We start from the raw sequence: 14,795 nt of genomic DNA, 5'->3' as shown, positions 1-14,795 counted from the left end.
TCACAAAACATCAGTCAAGACTTTGGGTAGGATTGGACATTTCAAATGCAATGAGCCAAGAATACTAAAAAATGTGTTTCAAATGTCTTGAAGGCAGTAATCTCAAAGGGTCAAATTCCTGCGACTTTGTCCTTCACACTTAAAATAATCGGCATAACTTCCTCACTAGCATGCAGTCAAGCTCAAAAAAACGCCTTAAAGGACACTGGCCTTTAACGACTGGAGTTTCAGACCACTGCTGTAGTTACAGCAAAGTGAATCGTTTGGAGCGGCTCTTACAAAGTTTTGATCTCATTCCTGGTTAAATGTATTGGTGCTAGGGAAATTGACCAAAATTCCAGCAAGCTATAACAAGAAGGTTATGAAAATAAACAAATAAATAAACAAATAAATAAATAAATAAATAAATAAATAGCAACAAGCTACACCGTTTCAAAAACAAGTTGTCAAAATACCATGGACTTGTAAACTTCTAAATATGAATAAATTAATAAGCAAAAAAGTTATTAAAGTGCAAATAAAAACAATTAAAATAATACCAACTGAAACAGAAAAGGTTTAACTTGTCAGACAGTGACTGATAAAAGGTGACTTTTTATGTCGTGCATGTAAATATCTGGTTGTTCTGACTGGCGCCCCAAATATATTTGTGCTTAGGGCCTCATTCAACCTTGGGAACATGGAAAAGGTATCCGCCATCAGCTGATTAACAAAAATGACATCATTTGTTGGCATATGGCCAAATCATACAGTATTTCATCTCAAGATGAAATACTGATTTGCCTGCATATGCCTGTTATTATGTCGCAGGAACTATTTTTATTATTTTTATTATTATTATTCCCTGTTAAACGGTTAACTATTTAATATAGTGAAAGAAATAGCCGTGCCCTCTTGCTCTCCGTGCGGCTTCGCAGTCAACGGATGTAACGTATAGTCGGTTGGTTGGATGAAGGCGGTGCTAGCGGTGCCCAAGCAGCAGGGCCTCGCCTTTGTGGGTGTAGAAAGAGAAGATGGCTCCCGTTCTGGAGAAACAGCTCCCGGGTGCAGCCGGACTGGGCGACAATAACAAGGAAGACGAAGAGGGACAAACTCTTTGGCAAGTCGTGGTGCCTTTTAACGGCTTCTTGTCGGCACCGAGCGCCGTGGGACTAACGGGGCAGCGCCGGTTGTGCTTTGTCACTGCCGGTGGCTCCCTCTCAAACACCGGCCCGGCTAGCTTTGTAGCGGTAGCGTTAGCAAGCAACTGAACCTGAATGCTAACAGACGAGCTAACGTGAGCTCACATAACTACCGCTACATTTCACGAAACAGGCTTGGCTTTTTTTCTGACTGTGTGTACACAGCGAGTGCATTCATATCGGTCAGGTTTCATAGGTGTTAGTAATATTAAGAGCTTTTAGTTAGTTTAGCCAAGTGGAAGCGCTAGACACTAAATAGCGTCTTTATGGAGGGTACAACTATTGAACAGGAGACTGTAAATGTTAGCAAACAAGCCTTAACCGACTAGATTAAGAAAACCTGGTCATGTTTTTGGGTAGTATTGATCACTGCAGACCATGCTAAGGTCTTGTCAGTTTGAATGATTTTCGGATTCTTGTCTGCTCTTTTTCAATCTGCTGGTCAGAGGTGATAAATGATCATTTCCTGATTTTGTGCTGTCGTGGACTCGTCTCTGGACTCCCATTCCAGAACAGCAAAAGTGTCAATAAACTGAACCGTTTGTGAAGGCAACACGGTCATGATTTCAACTTTTTTTCGGTTTTGTTTTTTTTTGTTAGAAAGATACGGAGCTCTTATCATTGAACAACGTGACAGACATGCAGACCGTCCTGTTTTTGACTCGTTTTCTGTTTTATAGGTCCTCAATACTTAGTGAAGTTTCAACCAGGTCGAGTTCAAAGTTGCCATCAGGAAAAAATATCCTGGTATTTGGTGAGTATTTGTTGTGTCTGATCTTTCTTCTGGGCTGTATTTTCTTTTCTTTTTTTTTTTTATTGTCAACCCTGAGACAAGTGCAGTTAAAAAATCCGCGGTGCTTAAGAGCTGAATCACTGCATCTGTTATATCAGACATGACATGACTTAAAAAAACAATGGCCTTGTGATATTTTGTTGGGTGGGGTCATCTGTAAATAAGCATTCCTTAATTGTGGAGAAAAAAAAGTGAGCAAAGATGATATTTGACACTGTTATCTCTGCAAACGAGACCATGATTTGCTTTAAGATTTTCACTCTTGAGGTTTTCATTTCTACATCAATAAATACTTTTTACTTAAATTTATGGGGTGACAGAGAGTGAGAATACCAAGTGGAGAATACCAATTGCAACTGGGCATATTTACTCTTCCAGTACAGCTGCTGATTATGATACAATGGTTAAACATCTTGCAGGTGAAGATGGGTCAGGAAAAACGACGCTTATGGGCAAACTACAAGGAGCTGAACACAACAAGAAGGGGAGAGGACTGGAATATCTTTACTTGAGCATCCATGATGAAGACCGAGACGGTATGTTTACTTGCTTCGACTTTTCCATACCCATTCCAAAACAACACAACATCACACCCAAGGTATTGGAAAAGTCTTGATTTGTGCTGCTTTTTCTTTTGTCTGTAGACTTGACTCGCTGTAATGTGTGGATCTTGGATGGAGACTTGTACCACAAAGGCCTACTAAAGTTTGCTGTCACACCTCAGTCGCTACCTGACTGTCTGGCTGTGCTCGTTGTGGACATGTCTCGGCCCTGGACCATTATGGAGTCGATGCAGAAGTGGGCCAGTGTGCTCCGTGACCATGTGGACAAGCTAAAGGTTCCTCCGGAGGACATGAGAGAGCTGGAGCAGAGAAGTGAGTTGGCATCTTTCCCTTTTCTACCCAAATAGAATGTAAACATTAAATATGATGTATTGTGAAATAAGGCATTTTTATTTAAAAAAAAAACCCCTTCAGACTGACAGAGGAAACAATAGCAGTTAGCTAAAAAAAAAAAAAAATCTATATAGAAAAAAAAAGCATTTTGTTTAGTTTTCTATGGGAATTCTTTCCAATAAGTGAAACAAGCAGCAGCAAAGATGCCTGAAGCATCTGAGGATGGGAGCAATGTGAGTGTTGTGTAATGAGAGTAAGGCTTCTTGCTGACCGGGTGCCAAGGGGAGGAAAAAAAAGGAAAGCTTGGTAAATGTACTCTTTGGAAGGCAGATGCTGGATAACATTACACATTGTCATGGCTGATTCTAGGTCATCATCAGAGAGGCCCATGATCCTCAGCTGTGTGTTCCTCGCTGAAGGCGAGTTCTGCAAATCAATGAGTGTGATGCACTCAGATGTTTTCATGTTAATTTTAGATCTGGTCATCTCTCACTTATGAACTGTTCTTTTGTGTTTGGAAAGATTGTTGCTTTTCAGAGTACTTAGTTAAGCCTCTGGGATTTTGTACAAACATTTGTTTGTTTCCAAAGTCTCAAACTTGCTATTTCTCTAAAGTCTAAAAGAATTTCTTACACAAAATGTTTTTTTTTTTTCATTTTAATAATTGAAACTAAAATTCACATACGTTTTTTTTTTTCTTCTGTGTATTAGATGCTAAATAAGTAATACAACAGCAGTGAGGAAGTTGTGTGATAGAAAGAGGAAGCTGTTGAGGGTTTGACCAAATTATACTTAAAGCTAAACATTTTGAATTGGTTCTCATCTCTGTAGTTTCATGTAGAATTTTCTTCAATTCAAAGATTTTAATCATAAATGGTCATAAATATATTTAGGCCTTTCACATTTGATGTCTGTTTCAGGTTTTCATTGAGACTGCTGGTTCTGATTTTGACAGGTTATTATTATTTTCTTAATTTTGAGCATCCTTAGGGAAGGACAAACTCATTCTTAATCTCATCCGCTGTAGTTCTTGAGCCATAATTTCACGGATCGTGGACAGTGATGGTATTAGTTTGCACTGTTGCAGTCTTTGGAGTTACTAACACTGTGGTCATTTCTTTGACAGTGAAATTTCAGTGTTTTGTCAGGCACTTCCAGTGAATTTTCTAAAATAAAGCTTCATTGTCACGTCAGTAACACAGAGGTGACGCCAAGTTATGTTGGCGGGCCAGCTGAAGTCTGGAAGAGTGTGTCAGGGGCTTTTGTCCAGGCAGTCTTGCACACGTCTTGCATCATGGTTGCCTCCCTTTCCAAAAGCAACGTCAAGGAAAGGAAGTAAACTGAGTGGATTTGAATTCAGTCAGTGGGCCGGATATTCTGACTGCTCAAGAGCTGTGACTAAAAGTAGGTTGGGCTTCTTGGGCCTACTCTTGTCAAATTACAGGGTCAGCCTTTTTCTGCAGTACTGTGTGCTAAAACAACGTTTTTGCTCAGTTATGCTGATAATGGAGGAATTTTTGAACTTAAGAATATTTGATAATGCTGCATGTGCATATGTTCTGGCTGCGCAGTTTTGACAATGCAGATGAGCGTTCTTGTTTTGGTATTTAAATGGGTTACTAAGATTCCATTAGAGTACAGATGTGTTTGGCCTCACCTTTATTTGTTAAACAGATAAGTAGTCTTGACGGGGCAAAGTCTGTCAGTTTGTGCTACCTTCAAATAATACTCAATGATATAAAATGAAGTTGAAAACAAAGTAACTATTTCCTTAAGAGAGAAATGAGTGCATGATTTCTTTTGCCTTGAAACCACAACCCACGACTCTTGTAAAAAAAGCCATGTGCTCTTGATACAAAATTGTAAGTACTATTTATACATGTTTTCTGGCTGTGTGTAATCCTAAACTCCATAAAGGATTTGCTTAAAGAGTGATTTGAGCACCAGTGCTTGTCTGAAGTTCAGAATTCCCTGTTCATAGAAAAAAAGTTTGACCTAAACTGACGAGCTTGTCTTTTTTAATGGGCTCTTCCCAAACTCCATTCTCTAAGCGCCCAAGGAAGTAAGCCAAAGCTTCCTGCTTCATAACCCCCAACATCCCCAAACTCCTGCTGCAGCTTTGAAAATATCTGGACAGCTTTTCCAGCTCGACAGGACAGGAATGAATGTCATTTCTAAATTTCTTCTCCAATTCTCAGTCTGTTATGGGTAGAGCTGTGTGATTTCATGCAAATGTAGACAATATTCAAACAATATTTTTCCAAAAGTCTTAGGGATCATCAAAACCGTTTTTGGCAAATGTGAGACAGTTCCTTTTGTGTCTTTCCATTTTTTTCCATGCCCACATGTTTCAGTTCATGATAATCCAAGTAAATTGAGGGGAAAAAAAAATAATCAAAATCATTTCATTGAGGGAAACTATCTGAAACATGGTATGTGGAAAGGTACTCTTAAAAAGCAATTCCCTCCTAAAACTAAAGTGTTTGTTCCACCCTTGGCAGCAACAACTACAATTAGGAAATAGCGAGTCTTTTACACAACTTCTTTCCATAATTATTTTAATTTAGCTCAATTGGTTGTTTTGAGCATGAATGAACTGTTTAAGGTCATGCCACAGTGTCACAATCAGATTTTAGTTCAGTCCTTCGCACACAAACACCTTCACCTTTCTTTCTTTGAGAGTTTTAGATCATTGTCCTTCCTCACAGCCGAAGTGTTTCTGAACTTAAGGTCACAAACTATTGTCTGACATTTTCCTTCAGAATTTTTTGAAGGAGGTCAAAGTTCATGTTTCCATAAATTGTTGACGTTCATGTGCTGAAGATGCTATGCAGCCTCTAACAGTCACGCTACTACTAATAAATCTGTCAGTATGTTATTTTCTTTTCAGTCTTTTCAGTTCACTCAATATTTTCTCAAAAGTTTTAGGCATTATCAATATATGTTTTGGTAAATGTGAGATAGACCTTTATGGTGTTTAGTTGGCCAGCAGGTCTTTTAATCTTAACCAGGAATTTTATCCATGGGCTCCCTATGGATAAAACTAATTAACTCAACTGAAATAAGAGTCCTGCAGTGCTTTAGATGTTGTTTTGGGTCCTTTACGATGTTGGATGAGTTGTTTATGCACTCTTGTAGTAATTTTAGAGCAATTTTAAGTTTTGCACAATTAAAACATCTGTTTTAGTTAAAAACCGCAACAAGAGAAGTTAAATTTAGCGTTTGTATTTGGCTCTTTGGACAATATCTTAAAAGTTAGTCAACTAAGCAAAATATTCTTTCAAAGCCAGAACCTTTAAAGGCCCAAATGAAACCCAGTCCAGTTTTGTGGCCAGCTTATTTCACTGCATGAAATAAAGACGTCAGACTACTGGAACTTCTGTGAGAGCTCAAATAGTCTGTTACTGACTGCCTAATTTCAGTTCTGTGTTCACCAATTTTGTACTTTATTTCTTTTTTTTTCCCTCCCAAGTGGTGAAAGCCTTTCAAGAGTACACAGAACCAGAGGACGCCACCTCATCCTCCCCCCGACGTGCCCCAACATCAGGGGAAGACGAAGATGTTGTGTTACCACTTGGGGACAACACACTCACACACAACTTGGGCATTCCAGTGCTAATAGTTTGCACAAAGGTAAACAACCAGTTCAAAAGTGCATATTCATGAATGAGATGATTTGCCGTAGCCCTCTTCACAATGTTTGTATTTTTAACAATACTGCTTTTAAGCTACGATAAACATTTAGCAAACTTTATATGTTAGCTTTCTCAAGAGTCTTATAAACAGAGGTAGAAAAAAACATTCATTAACACTAAAATTTAATCACCACTTGTTGAATTATCCTTGCACTAAATGTTGCTGTTATGTTTTGTTTGTATAAATTCTTCTAGCAGAAAAGACATGTGGTTGCTGCAAGTGGAAAGCAGTGCATACTTCTTATTATTGGTATTGCTTTTGTCCCTTTTTTATTGTTGAAGGAAGCCAAATTACTCAAGGGTGGCCAAATAGAAAATAGACAAAATCATGTGTTGCCTTAGCAGTTAATTTACATTTTTATGTGGTCCTTTCGGCAACACGCTGTTTTTACTTAGAGGTACCTAATGTCTAATTTACATGTATACTGAAGTAGTTACCATCAGGGGAAAAGAAGTCACAACAAAAACATGTTTTTGAGGCCCTGAGATGTTGGAAGTTGTGTTTTTTGAGGACTGAAGGGAGAATGCCTTTAAGGATTCTGTGTGCTCCACCTCTAATGCCTTTTATTTCCATCCATCTCTGTTTAACTTCATTCAGTGTGATGCCATCAGCGTATTAGAGAAGGAGCACGACTTCCGAGATGAGCACTTTGATTTCATCCAGTCCTGCATCAGACGATTCAGCTTACAATGTATCCTTGTTGTATTGGTTAATGATTCCAATTTCTCTATTAAATGCAGTTAGGTTTTTTTTTTAGGTGGTGGCTGTAAGTTGCTTTATATGGGACTCTTCATGACACTTTGTTTTTTGTCATTAGCTTCCCTAACTAAATTCAACAGATGGCGCTGGGCTGATCTACACTTCTGTCAAAGAGGAGAAGAACCTGGATCTGCTTTACAAATACATAGTACACAAGCTGTATGACTTTCAATTTGTCACACCCGCCTTAGTGGTGGAGAAAGATGCAGTGTTCATGTAAGTGAGGGATGTGATTGTTTGCCTGTTGATCACTGTTGTACAGCTGCTCATTTTATCAGTCATTTAAAGTGAAATTGGATTATTTGCTACCAAATTCTTTACACCCCTCATTTTTCTTCCCGCATGTAAACAAACTTCTCCTTTTGTTCTCAGTCCGTCTGGATGGGATAATGAGAAGAAAATTGGGATTTTGCATGAAAACCTCACAACGGTCAGACCGGATGACCCATTTGAAGATTTCATCACGAAACCTCCAGTACGAAAGGTACGGGAGAGCAAACTGGCGCAATGACTGGTCAGTCAGGACAATAAAAGCACAAGATGTCGTAACAGATTTTATGACTTTCTTTTCTCTTTTAGTTGGTTCATGACAAAGAGATAAATGCGGAGGATGAGCAGGTATTCCTGATGAAGCAGCAGGTGAGCTTCAGCTCATTCTTTGTATTCGACATTTACATTTTTACTTAAACATTGCAGCCCACATCGCATCATGCTCACTTTGTATCCACTCATAATTTTATCATATTTTGTCCATTGAGTATTGCCACACATACTTCCCTTTTTAAGGACACATAAAGCAGGAAGCAGTCAGGAGAAAAAAATATTTTTAAAATGAGTTTCCTTCACTTCTCCCTTCTGTGTCTCACATGAAACAGTCATGAATGCAGATGCATCAGTGGTTGTTGGAAGCCAATAATTCCTATTTCTGTTCCCTGCAGTCTTTGCTAGCAAAGCAGCCAGCAACACCAACCAGAGGAGCAACAGTGAGTGTCTGAAAGTCCCACCTATGTTTGCTGTGCTTTTATTTTCCGGACTGACCAACTAATCTCTTTTTAGGAATCTCCTGGAAGGACGATGTCATCGTCCCCCAGGCCGGCGGGTCGTGCTGGCCAGCCAAGTGTATCCAGCTCACCAATGGCCTCTGTCAAAAAGCCTGACCCTAACATGAAAGGTTAGTGTGTGGTGTTTTTTTCTCATTACTAAAAGGATAATTTTATCGCCATTTTCACAGGGCGACAGTGGAAGGAGTTTGTCAGAGACCTTGAAAAGGGATCTTCAGATTTGAATATCTCCAAATTTTCCCTCATAAGTCGTATATTTCCTATGCTGAAATTTTAACATGTTTCCCTGAACAGCAATCAACAGTTTAAAATGTTGTGATTCTGGCACAGCATTTGGAGGAATTAAGGATCTTCAATAAAGAGCCCAGTAGGAAAATCTGGCTTGAAAGGTGAATCTAAATAGTTATCCAGAGCATATGTCCAAGATGCTTGAAACAAAAAAAAGACACCTGTTCAATATAAGTTGAACATTATATTTGACTGTACTTACCAAACATGTAACTAAATAAATCATTTGACTTATTTCCAAAAATTCTGGCAGATCTTAAATTACATGTTTCTTAAAATGTTTTAGTCTTGAATTTTGCCTAATAAAAGCTGCAGAAATCCCAGTTTTACAATTGTCTTGTTTGATTGTAGAAATTTCTGATATTTCTCCTTAGCTCGGAAAATGGCATTCCATATAAATAAAACACAATGAATATAAGCTAAAGAAGTAAATGGTCAATATTTGGAATCAAAAAATAAACATTTGGTTCAGTTTAACGTTATAACTTCAAACGGTAATAATATAACGTGTATAAATGTGGAGGATTCCAGCTTTCGTCAGGTCAAAATGCGGAGACTCTGCTGTAATGCAGAAACATTTCTGTTGCAGCAGGGGCTGCTAATGAAGGAGTGCTGGCCAACTTCTTCAACAGTCTGTTGAGTAAAAAGACTGGATCTCCAGGAAGCCCAGGATCTGGAGCAGTCGGAGCTGGAGTGCAAGGATCTGCCAAGAAAACAGGTACAATCCATCACTCCAGTGCTGAACATCTCTTTGTTTATTTCTGGAATTTTACTGTTTTTGTTGTAACTTCTTCTCTTACAGTTTGCAGTTGTCACTTTTGAATGTTGACAAAATTAAGACTTTTCGTCTAAAGAGGTTCTGGTTTTTAACCAGAAATAGCATTTGAGCCACTTTTTTAACTGGTTTTTCATCTTGCTGATACTAAACTAGAAACTAGAGCAGAGGTGGGTAGAGCAGCCAAAAATTATCACCTATTAAGAGCAGCACTACTTTTAAATAAAAGTAAAACATGTGGTGGAGTTTTACTTATCCTTTGTTTTTTTTTTTTTTTTTTTTTTGCAAGTAACTCAAGTAGCTGTAACTCTTTGGAGCGTACATCAGGGACCGAGTAAAGTACCTCAATAACTGCTTTAATAGTGAATTATTGGGTTAAATTTTATGGAAAGATGTCCTGAAAACACGTCGTCTTCAAATCTCCACTCATTCTGCTGCGCGGCCAAAAAATGTCTTCACTAAGGAACGGGGGGAAAGCGTGTTTTATTAGCAACATATGACAATACAGTTCAATTAGCAAGATATCGTGCTGTATGGGATACAAAGCATTCCGCTGTACAGTAACAGCGGAATGAGGGAATCTTGTTCTTTGAAGCTGTGAGTCGCTCTGCTGTCTGAAGTTTTATGCCTCCAGCCTGAGTAAGATGGTTAAATCAGGACAAATGAAAAGGTGTCAACTTTGACTCGACTTCTGACTGCTGAAGGGACAGGCCTGTATCCATTGAAAACATCTGGTTTGTGCATGGAAACTAATAAGTCCTGCTCAACTAATCCACCTTTTGTTTTTTAGCCGGTTGAACTCACTAAGTTGCTGCATTTTCAGCCCTCTTCCATTTTATTGTTTTTATTTTTCCATTTTTCTAAAATAATGGAGTCAAACACTGCGATATGACTAAAATCACTGCATAACTCCTTGCTGCCTCAGATCACTTGTGTATGTTTTGCTCTCGCTCTGAGCACTGCTAACATCTGAGAGCAAGCTAAAAGAAGTAGTGCATGAGTACATATTGTGTTTTTTATAAGTTTTGCATGGGTGTTGATGAGTTGCCAATCACTATCATTGTACCGCATCCCCATTCAAACTCTAAATCATCTTTCTGATGATAGGAAATTTGCTTTTGTTTTTCATGAAAACACAGACGCTACAGGAGATTACTTTTGGGTTTTGTCTCTCTTTCCTTTTTCTCAAGGGCAGAAGCCGGGTTTGACTGACGTCCAGGCCGAGTTGGACCGGATGACTCGCAAGCAAGACTCCGTGGTTTCAGCTAACAACATACCGCCAACAGAGAACGAAGCGTGAAGGCAACAAAACGGCTGCGTCGTCCACCGCGTTAATACTCTGGAAAAAAAAATACATGTACATGTGAGCATAAACAGAAAAGAAAAAAAAAATGACCAAATTCCCAACGCCTGTATCAGTCAGCACACACTGTCGGTTTCACCAAATGAGCTTCCAATGCGATCAGATGGTGAGATGGGATGAGCGATAACACAGACGGATCTCTTAGTGAGATGAGGAAGTGCCGAAAGGCTTGGCTTTATTTCTGTCTTCTCTTCAACTGTAAATGCTATTTTGTGAGGGATGTTAGCTTTTGGAAATGTGTGTAACTCTCTCCCCGGCAGCCAGTCTGAGGATCTGGGCTGCAGGCCCCTCCGTCTCTGGGATAAAACACTGTCCTCACGGACTTTGAAGAGTGAAAACACACTCGGCCTCCTGGCCCCTGGTTCAGCTTATCTCACGGAAGAATCTTTGGTAGCGATTGGAAAGATATTTAAACATGAGATGTTAGGAAGTGTAATTGAAAAACTTGCAAAACATATGTAAAAAAAAAATGTTGGATATGATACTGATGTATTTATACAAAGTTCTTCCTTTTTATTTTATTTTCTGCACCATTTCTTGGTTTAAGGAAACATTTATCTGTAACATGTTAAAATGTCACTGACATCAAGACACTAATACGACATGTCCACACAGCTGATAGCATATCATTTGCCCTCGCTCATCTCGAAGGATTCTGTAGTTATAAAAGCATCACAGCAATATTCAGGTTAATTTAATTTTGTACAAAATGCATTTCTGTCCAAATATTGAGAATAGCTCCTTTGACTAAATGAGACTGGATGGAATTTTTGTTGAAGGGCTTAGAGGTTGCAGCTGCGTTGCTTTTTTAGGTAAAGGTTTGTATATTTTGGGAAGGGGTTGGGCAGCATCTTTCCTACTATAACTCCTAAGTGCCTCGCACAGTTAGCCGTTTGTGTCGTAGTTGAGGTGCTTGTCTACACTAGAGGAAATGCACTGTAGCACCACTGGTTCTAGGGCTTTTGTTTTTTTTGCTTTGTCCCACAATTAATTTATTTTTTCATGTTTTTTTTTTTTTTTGGTAAGCTTTTGGACTTTTTTTATTTTTTCTGAAATAAGTTGTGGCCTCTTTAATAACGTTTAACAGAGTAATTGCCTTCAAGTGCACTGGCTGCTTATATCAAGAAGGAAAGCAGTGAGAGCGACTTTGGCTGAAACCACTTCATTTCAGCCAACACATTCAGTTCTATGCTGTGGTTTGAATAAAACAAAAGATATCTTATTGTTCGGTGTTAGACGGCACTTGTTCTCCTCTGGTTTCACATTTTCTTCACGCTGTACTTTGCATGTCGGTTTAAAACATTCCTGTTTTCTAAGTGAAGTCTGTGGAGAAACAAACGCATCCCTGTAGGAAACCTGGTGGTTCACTTGGGGGGTTTTTGTTTTGTTTTGTTTTTGTTGCTTTGGTGCCCATTTAAACGACGACCTTTTGCCTTCAACGTGCAACCTAGTTCGCTACACTAGGCCCCCCTTGCCTTCAAAGGAAAGATCCTAACTTTGCGTGTCCTTAAGGGGTTGCTTGATTGTTTTCTGTCATTACTGTTTTGAAGTTTTAACTTGCAGCAGGTATACTGTACCATATCATAAAGTCTGTAAGTTGTTGCTTGATACCATAATACAAAATTGTTAGCGCAACCTCGTAATTCAAGGCCCTGCTTAATCCTATGGATAATATCTAGTGTGGAGTGGCTTTTATAGAAGTAGTCTGGGGACAGCAGCTGATTGCTATTCAAGTGAGGTGAAGGGAGGAACGAACCGATGGGAACTGGAACATGTAACCAAAGATGCTTAGTAGTCTTTACTTTCTGCATTTGTATGTCTTCCATTAGATTAACCAGTGGCCTTTTTTTGTGCTACTCCTGCATGAAGCTCTTTCATTCCACTCATCAGACCTGCCTTTCAACTTTTATTAATGCCCTACAAAGTGGTAGAAAAAGTTTCATCTGATCAACTGCATCTATCATTTTTTGGGGGGTGGGGAGTAATGGGTTCTACAGTATTTTGCTGCTGTAGGTTAGGGATAAATTTTGTAAACCACTTAAAAAGTAATTTTTGGCACACAGGGTTTATCTCTGAATTTACTATTTTCAAAAAGTGTAACGGACATTTAAAAAAATGTATCTACATTGGTCAACAGGCTTGTTTTAGCAGCGTCTAAAATGATCAGAATGATCTACTTTGCATTTGCTTTGCTAAAGATGAAGCTTTTAAGGTTATTTTCTTCTCCGTAGTTGGACTGGATGAAGCACAATTTGTAATCAACCAGAAGCAGCGGACATGTTTAATAAGCACTTCTCCTTGGATATTTATAGAAGTTTCTTAGCTCTCATTTTTGGTATATCTAAAAATATGAGTGAATTCCCCTTTCAGAAAAATGAGTGAGGAAATTGTCAGAATTTGAAAAGGGCAGCATTATTAGTATTATGCAAGAATAATGTGGAGTTATAGGACATTTCTTGTAAGTCTGCTGGTAGTTGATCAATTGTTCGGATCTTTGCTCAACATTTGTCCTTTGTGTTTACTGTCAAACTAAGCATGTTTTTTTTTTTTTCTCAATGGTTTTGCCTTTCTGAATTTTCAGTTTAAAATGCCTCTGCCCTGACCGGCCCCCCTGATTTGTTTTGACGACACACAGCCACATCAGCTTCATTTAGGCACTTTGCTGAAATGAAGCCACTCGTGTTCAGTGTCTCTCCAGTGTCTTTCCAGTGTCGTGCTTCTTCTGTGTTGAAGATCGGATGTCGCTTTGGTCGATTGATTTGAATAAAATACCGAAATTAACTTTTGTACTCGGATGTGAGCGGGAATCGGCTGCCTTGTCACATCCTAACTGAATGGCCTTCAACCACTATTGACTGTCTACATCTATGCGAGACTACGAGCTTCTGCTTCCAGTCCTTTTATATTTAAGATATCGAGACATTTTTAAGCACATGGCCGGCTCTTTTGTGTCTGGAGTAATTCAGAAGGTTGATTGTACATTGTCTTTAACACAATTCTGTAGCCTCTAAGCTGCCATGTGGATCCTAGCTTCTTATGCTGACAACGATAAGGAAAATGTTTATCAAACCCCTGGCTTCAATAAAACCAAGAATCCTATGTATCTGTCTGACTTTTGTGTTTTAGTTTATATTTTTCTTACAAAGCTAGTGCTTTGTAAGAAAATCCATCTACAATAGATCATTTAAATGTACATATCCAGTCAAATCTAAGCACATTTCTATGCGGTTTTAATATTTTTGTATCATGTTTTAACTACAGTTCGTAAATAGTGGGGGAAATAATTTTTCAAATATCTTAAGCACGGAGAGGTCTGCAATTGTCATCATAGGTACACATCAACTGTGTGAGACAGCATCCAAAAATTGCACAAAATCCCCCAAAAATCTAATTGTTTGTAAATAACCAGTGTGCATTTCATTGCACAAAATAAATTGATCACCTACAAACCAGCAGGTCAAATATATCTATATTTCAATTATCTCAAAATTATATGATTTAATGTCTAACTTAAGAATGAAAATTACAGACCTCTCCAGGTTGGGAGTGGGACAAGTAAATACTTATTTTCCTTTTTGCAAACAAAACTCCGCCCCAATGGACCTATTTTTATTTATGTATACAATTTAAACAAGTCGATAATAACCGGACAGTAAATGTGCAAAGACTGATTTCTTGTTTGACATGATGTTTCACATTTACATAGTATTTTAAAGGACATTATCGGCGTTCTGGTTTCAGGTTTGTAATACCTGCTTTCACCAGGAGATGGCAGAAAAGCGCCAGCAAACTGAACTTCAATAAGAAACTTGAGACTATTTAAATTCTTTAAGTGTGGCGTGCAGACAATCGCTTTCATTAACTTATTAAAGGGAAACCAACTCGTACAGAGGAAAATGTAGTTGTTTTCAAGTATCACATGAAATCCACTCTTTGCTTAGTAGGCCCCACAGATATTGTCATTAAACTGGGAGCTGCAAAGA

The 14,795-nt window shown here is 38.5% G+C and overlaps 1 protein-coding gene across 3 annotated transcripts; it reads left to right on the top strand.

Annotated features, from left to right (window-relative positions):
• The first annotated feature begins 916 nt into the window (after positions 1–916).
• dync1li2 (dynein, cytoplasmic 1, light intermediate chain 2) lies at positions 917–13,911 on the top strand. 3 transcript variants are annotated; one of them, XM_055045215.1, is made up of 13 exons: positions 917–1,099; positions 1,862–1,935; positions 2,394–2,510; positions 2,619–2,849; positions 6,343–6,503; positions 7,164–7,257; positions 7,406–7,541; positions 7,698–7,809; positions 7,905–7,964; positions 8,264–8,308; positions 8,382–8,496; positions 9,267–9,392; positions 10,640–13,911. In XM_055045215.1, the coding sequence occupies exons 1-13, from the start codon at positions 1,014–1,016 to the stop codon at positions 10,747–10,749; spliced, it is 1,467 nt and encodes a 488-aa protein (XP_054901190.1). In that variant the 5' UTR covers positions 917–1,013; the 3' UTR covers positions 10,750–13,911. The 3 variants fall into 3 exon arrangements, with proteins under 3 accessions (XP_054901190.1, XP_054901191.1, XP_054901189.1); XM_055045216.1 differs by having other exon boundaries at positions 9,264–9,392; positions 10,645–13,911; XM_055045214.1 differs by having other exon boundaries at positions 9,264–9,392.
• The last annotated feature ends 884 nt before the right edge of the window (positions 13,912–14,795 follow it).

This window comes from Poeciliopsis prolifica, unplaced genomic scaffold, assembly GCF_027474105.1.
Source record: "Poeciliopsis prolifica strain line A6 unplaced genomic scaffold, Auburn_PproV2 SCAFFOLD021, whole genome shotgun sequence".
NCBI classification, from domain to species: Eukaryota; Metazoa; Chordata; class Actinopteri; order Cyprinodontiformes; family Poeciliidae; genus Poeciliopsis; species Poeciliopsis prolifica.
Note: the sequence above shows the minus strand (reverse complement) of the source record. Positions and strands in the feature narration are given on the sequence as shown.

What these genes read in the sequence shown, in the direction of transcription:
- dync1li2 (XM_055045214.1), top strand. Translation starts at nt 1,014, where the DNA reads ATGGCTCCCGTTCTGGAGAAACAGCTCCCGGGTGCAGCCGGACTGGGC. An exon ending in CAGACGATTCAGCTTACAAT is followed by an intron (nt 7,258 to 7,405) that starts GTATCCTTGTTG and finishes TAAATTCAACAG; the next exon opens with ATGGCGCTGGGCTGATCTAC. An exon ending in CGAAACCTCCAGTACGAAAG is followed by an intron (nt 7,810 to 7,904) that starts GTACGGGAGAGC and finishes TTTCTCTTTTAG; the next exon opens with TTGGTTCATGACAAAGAGAT.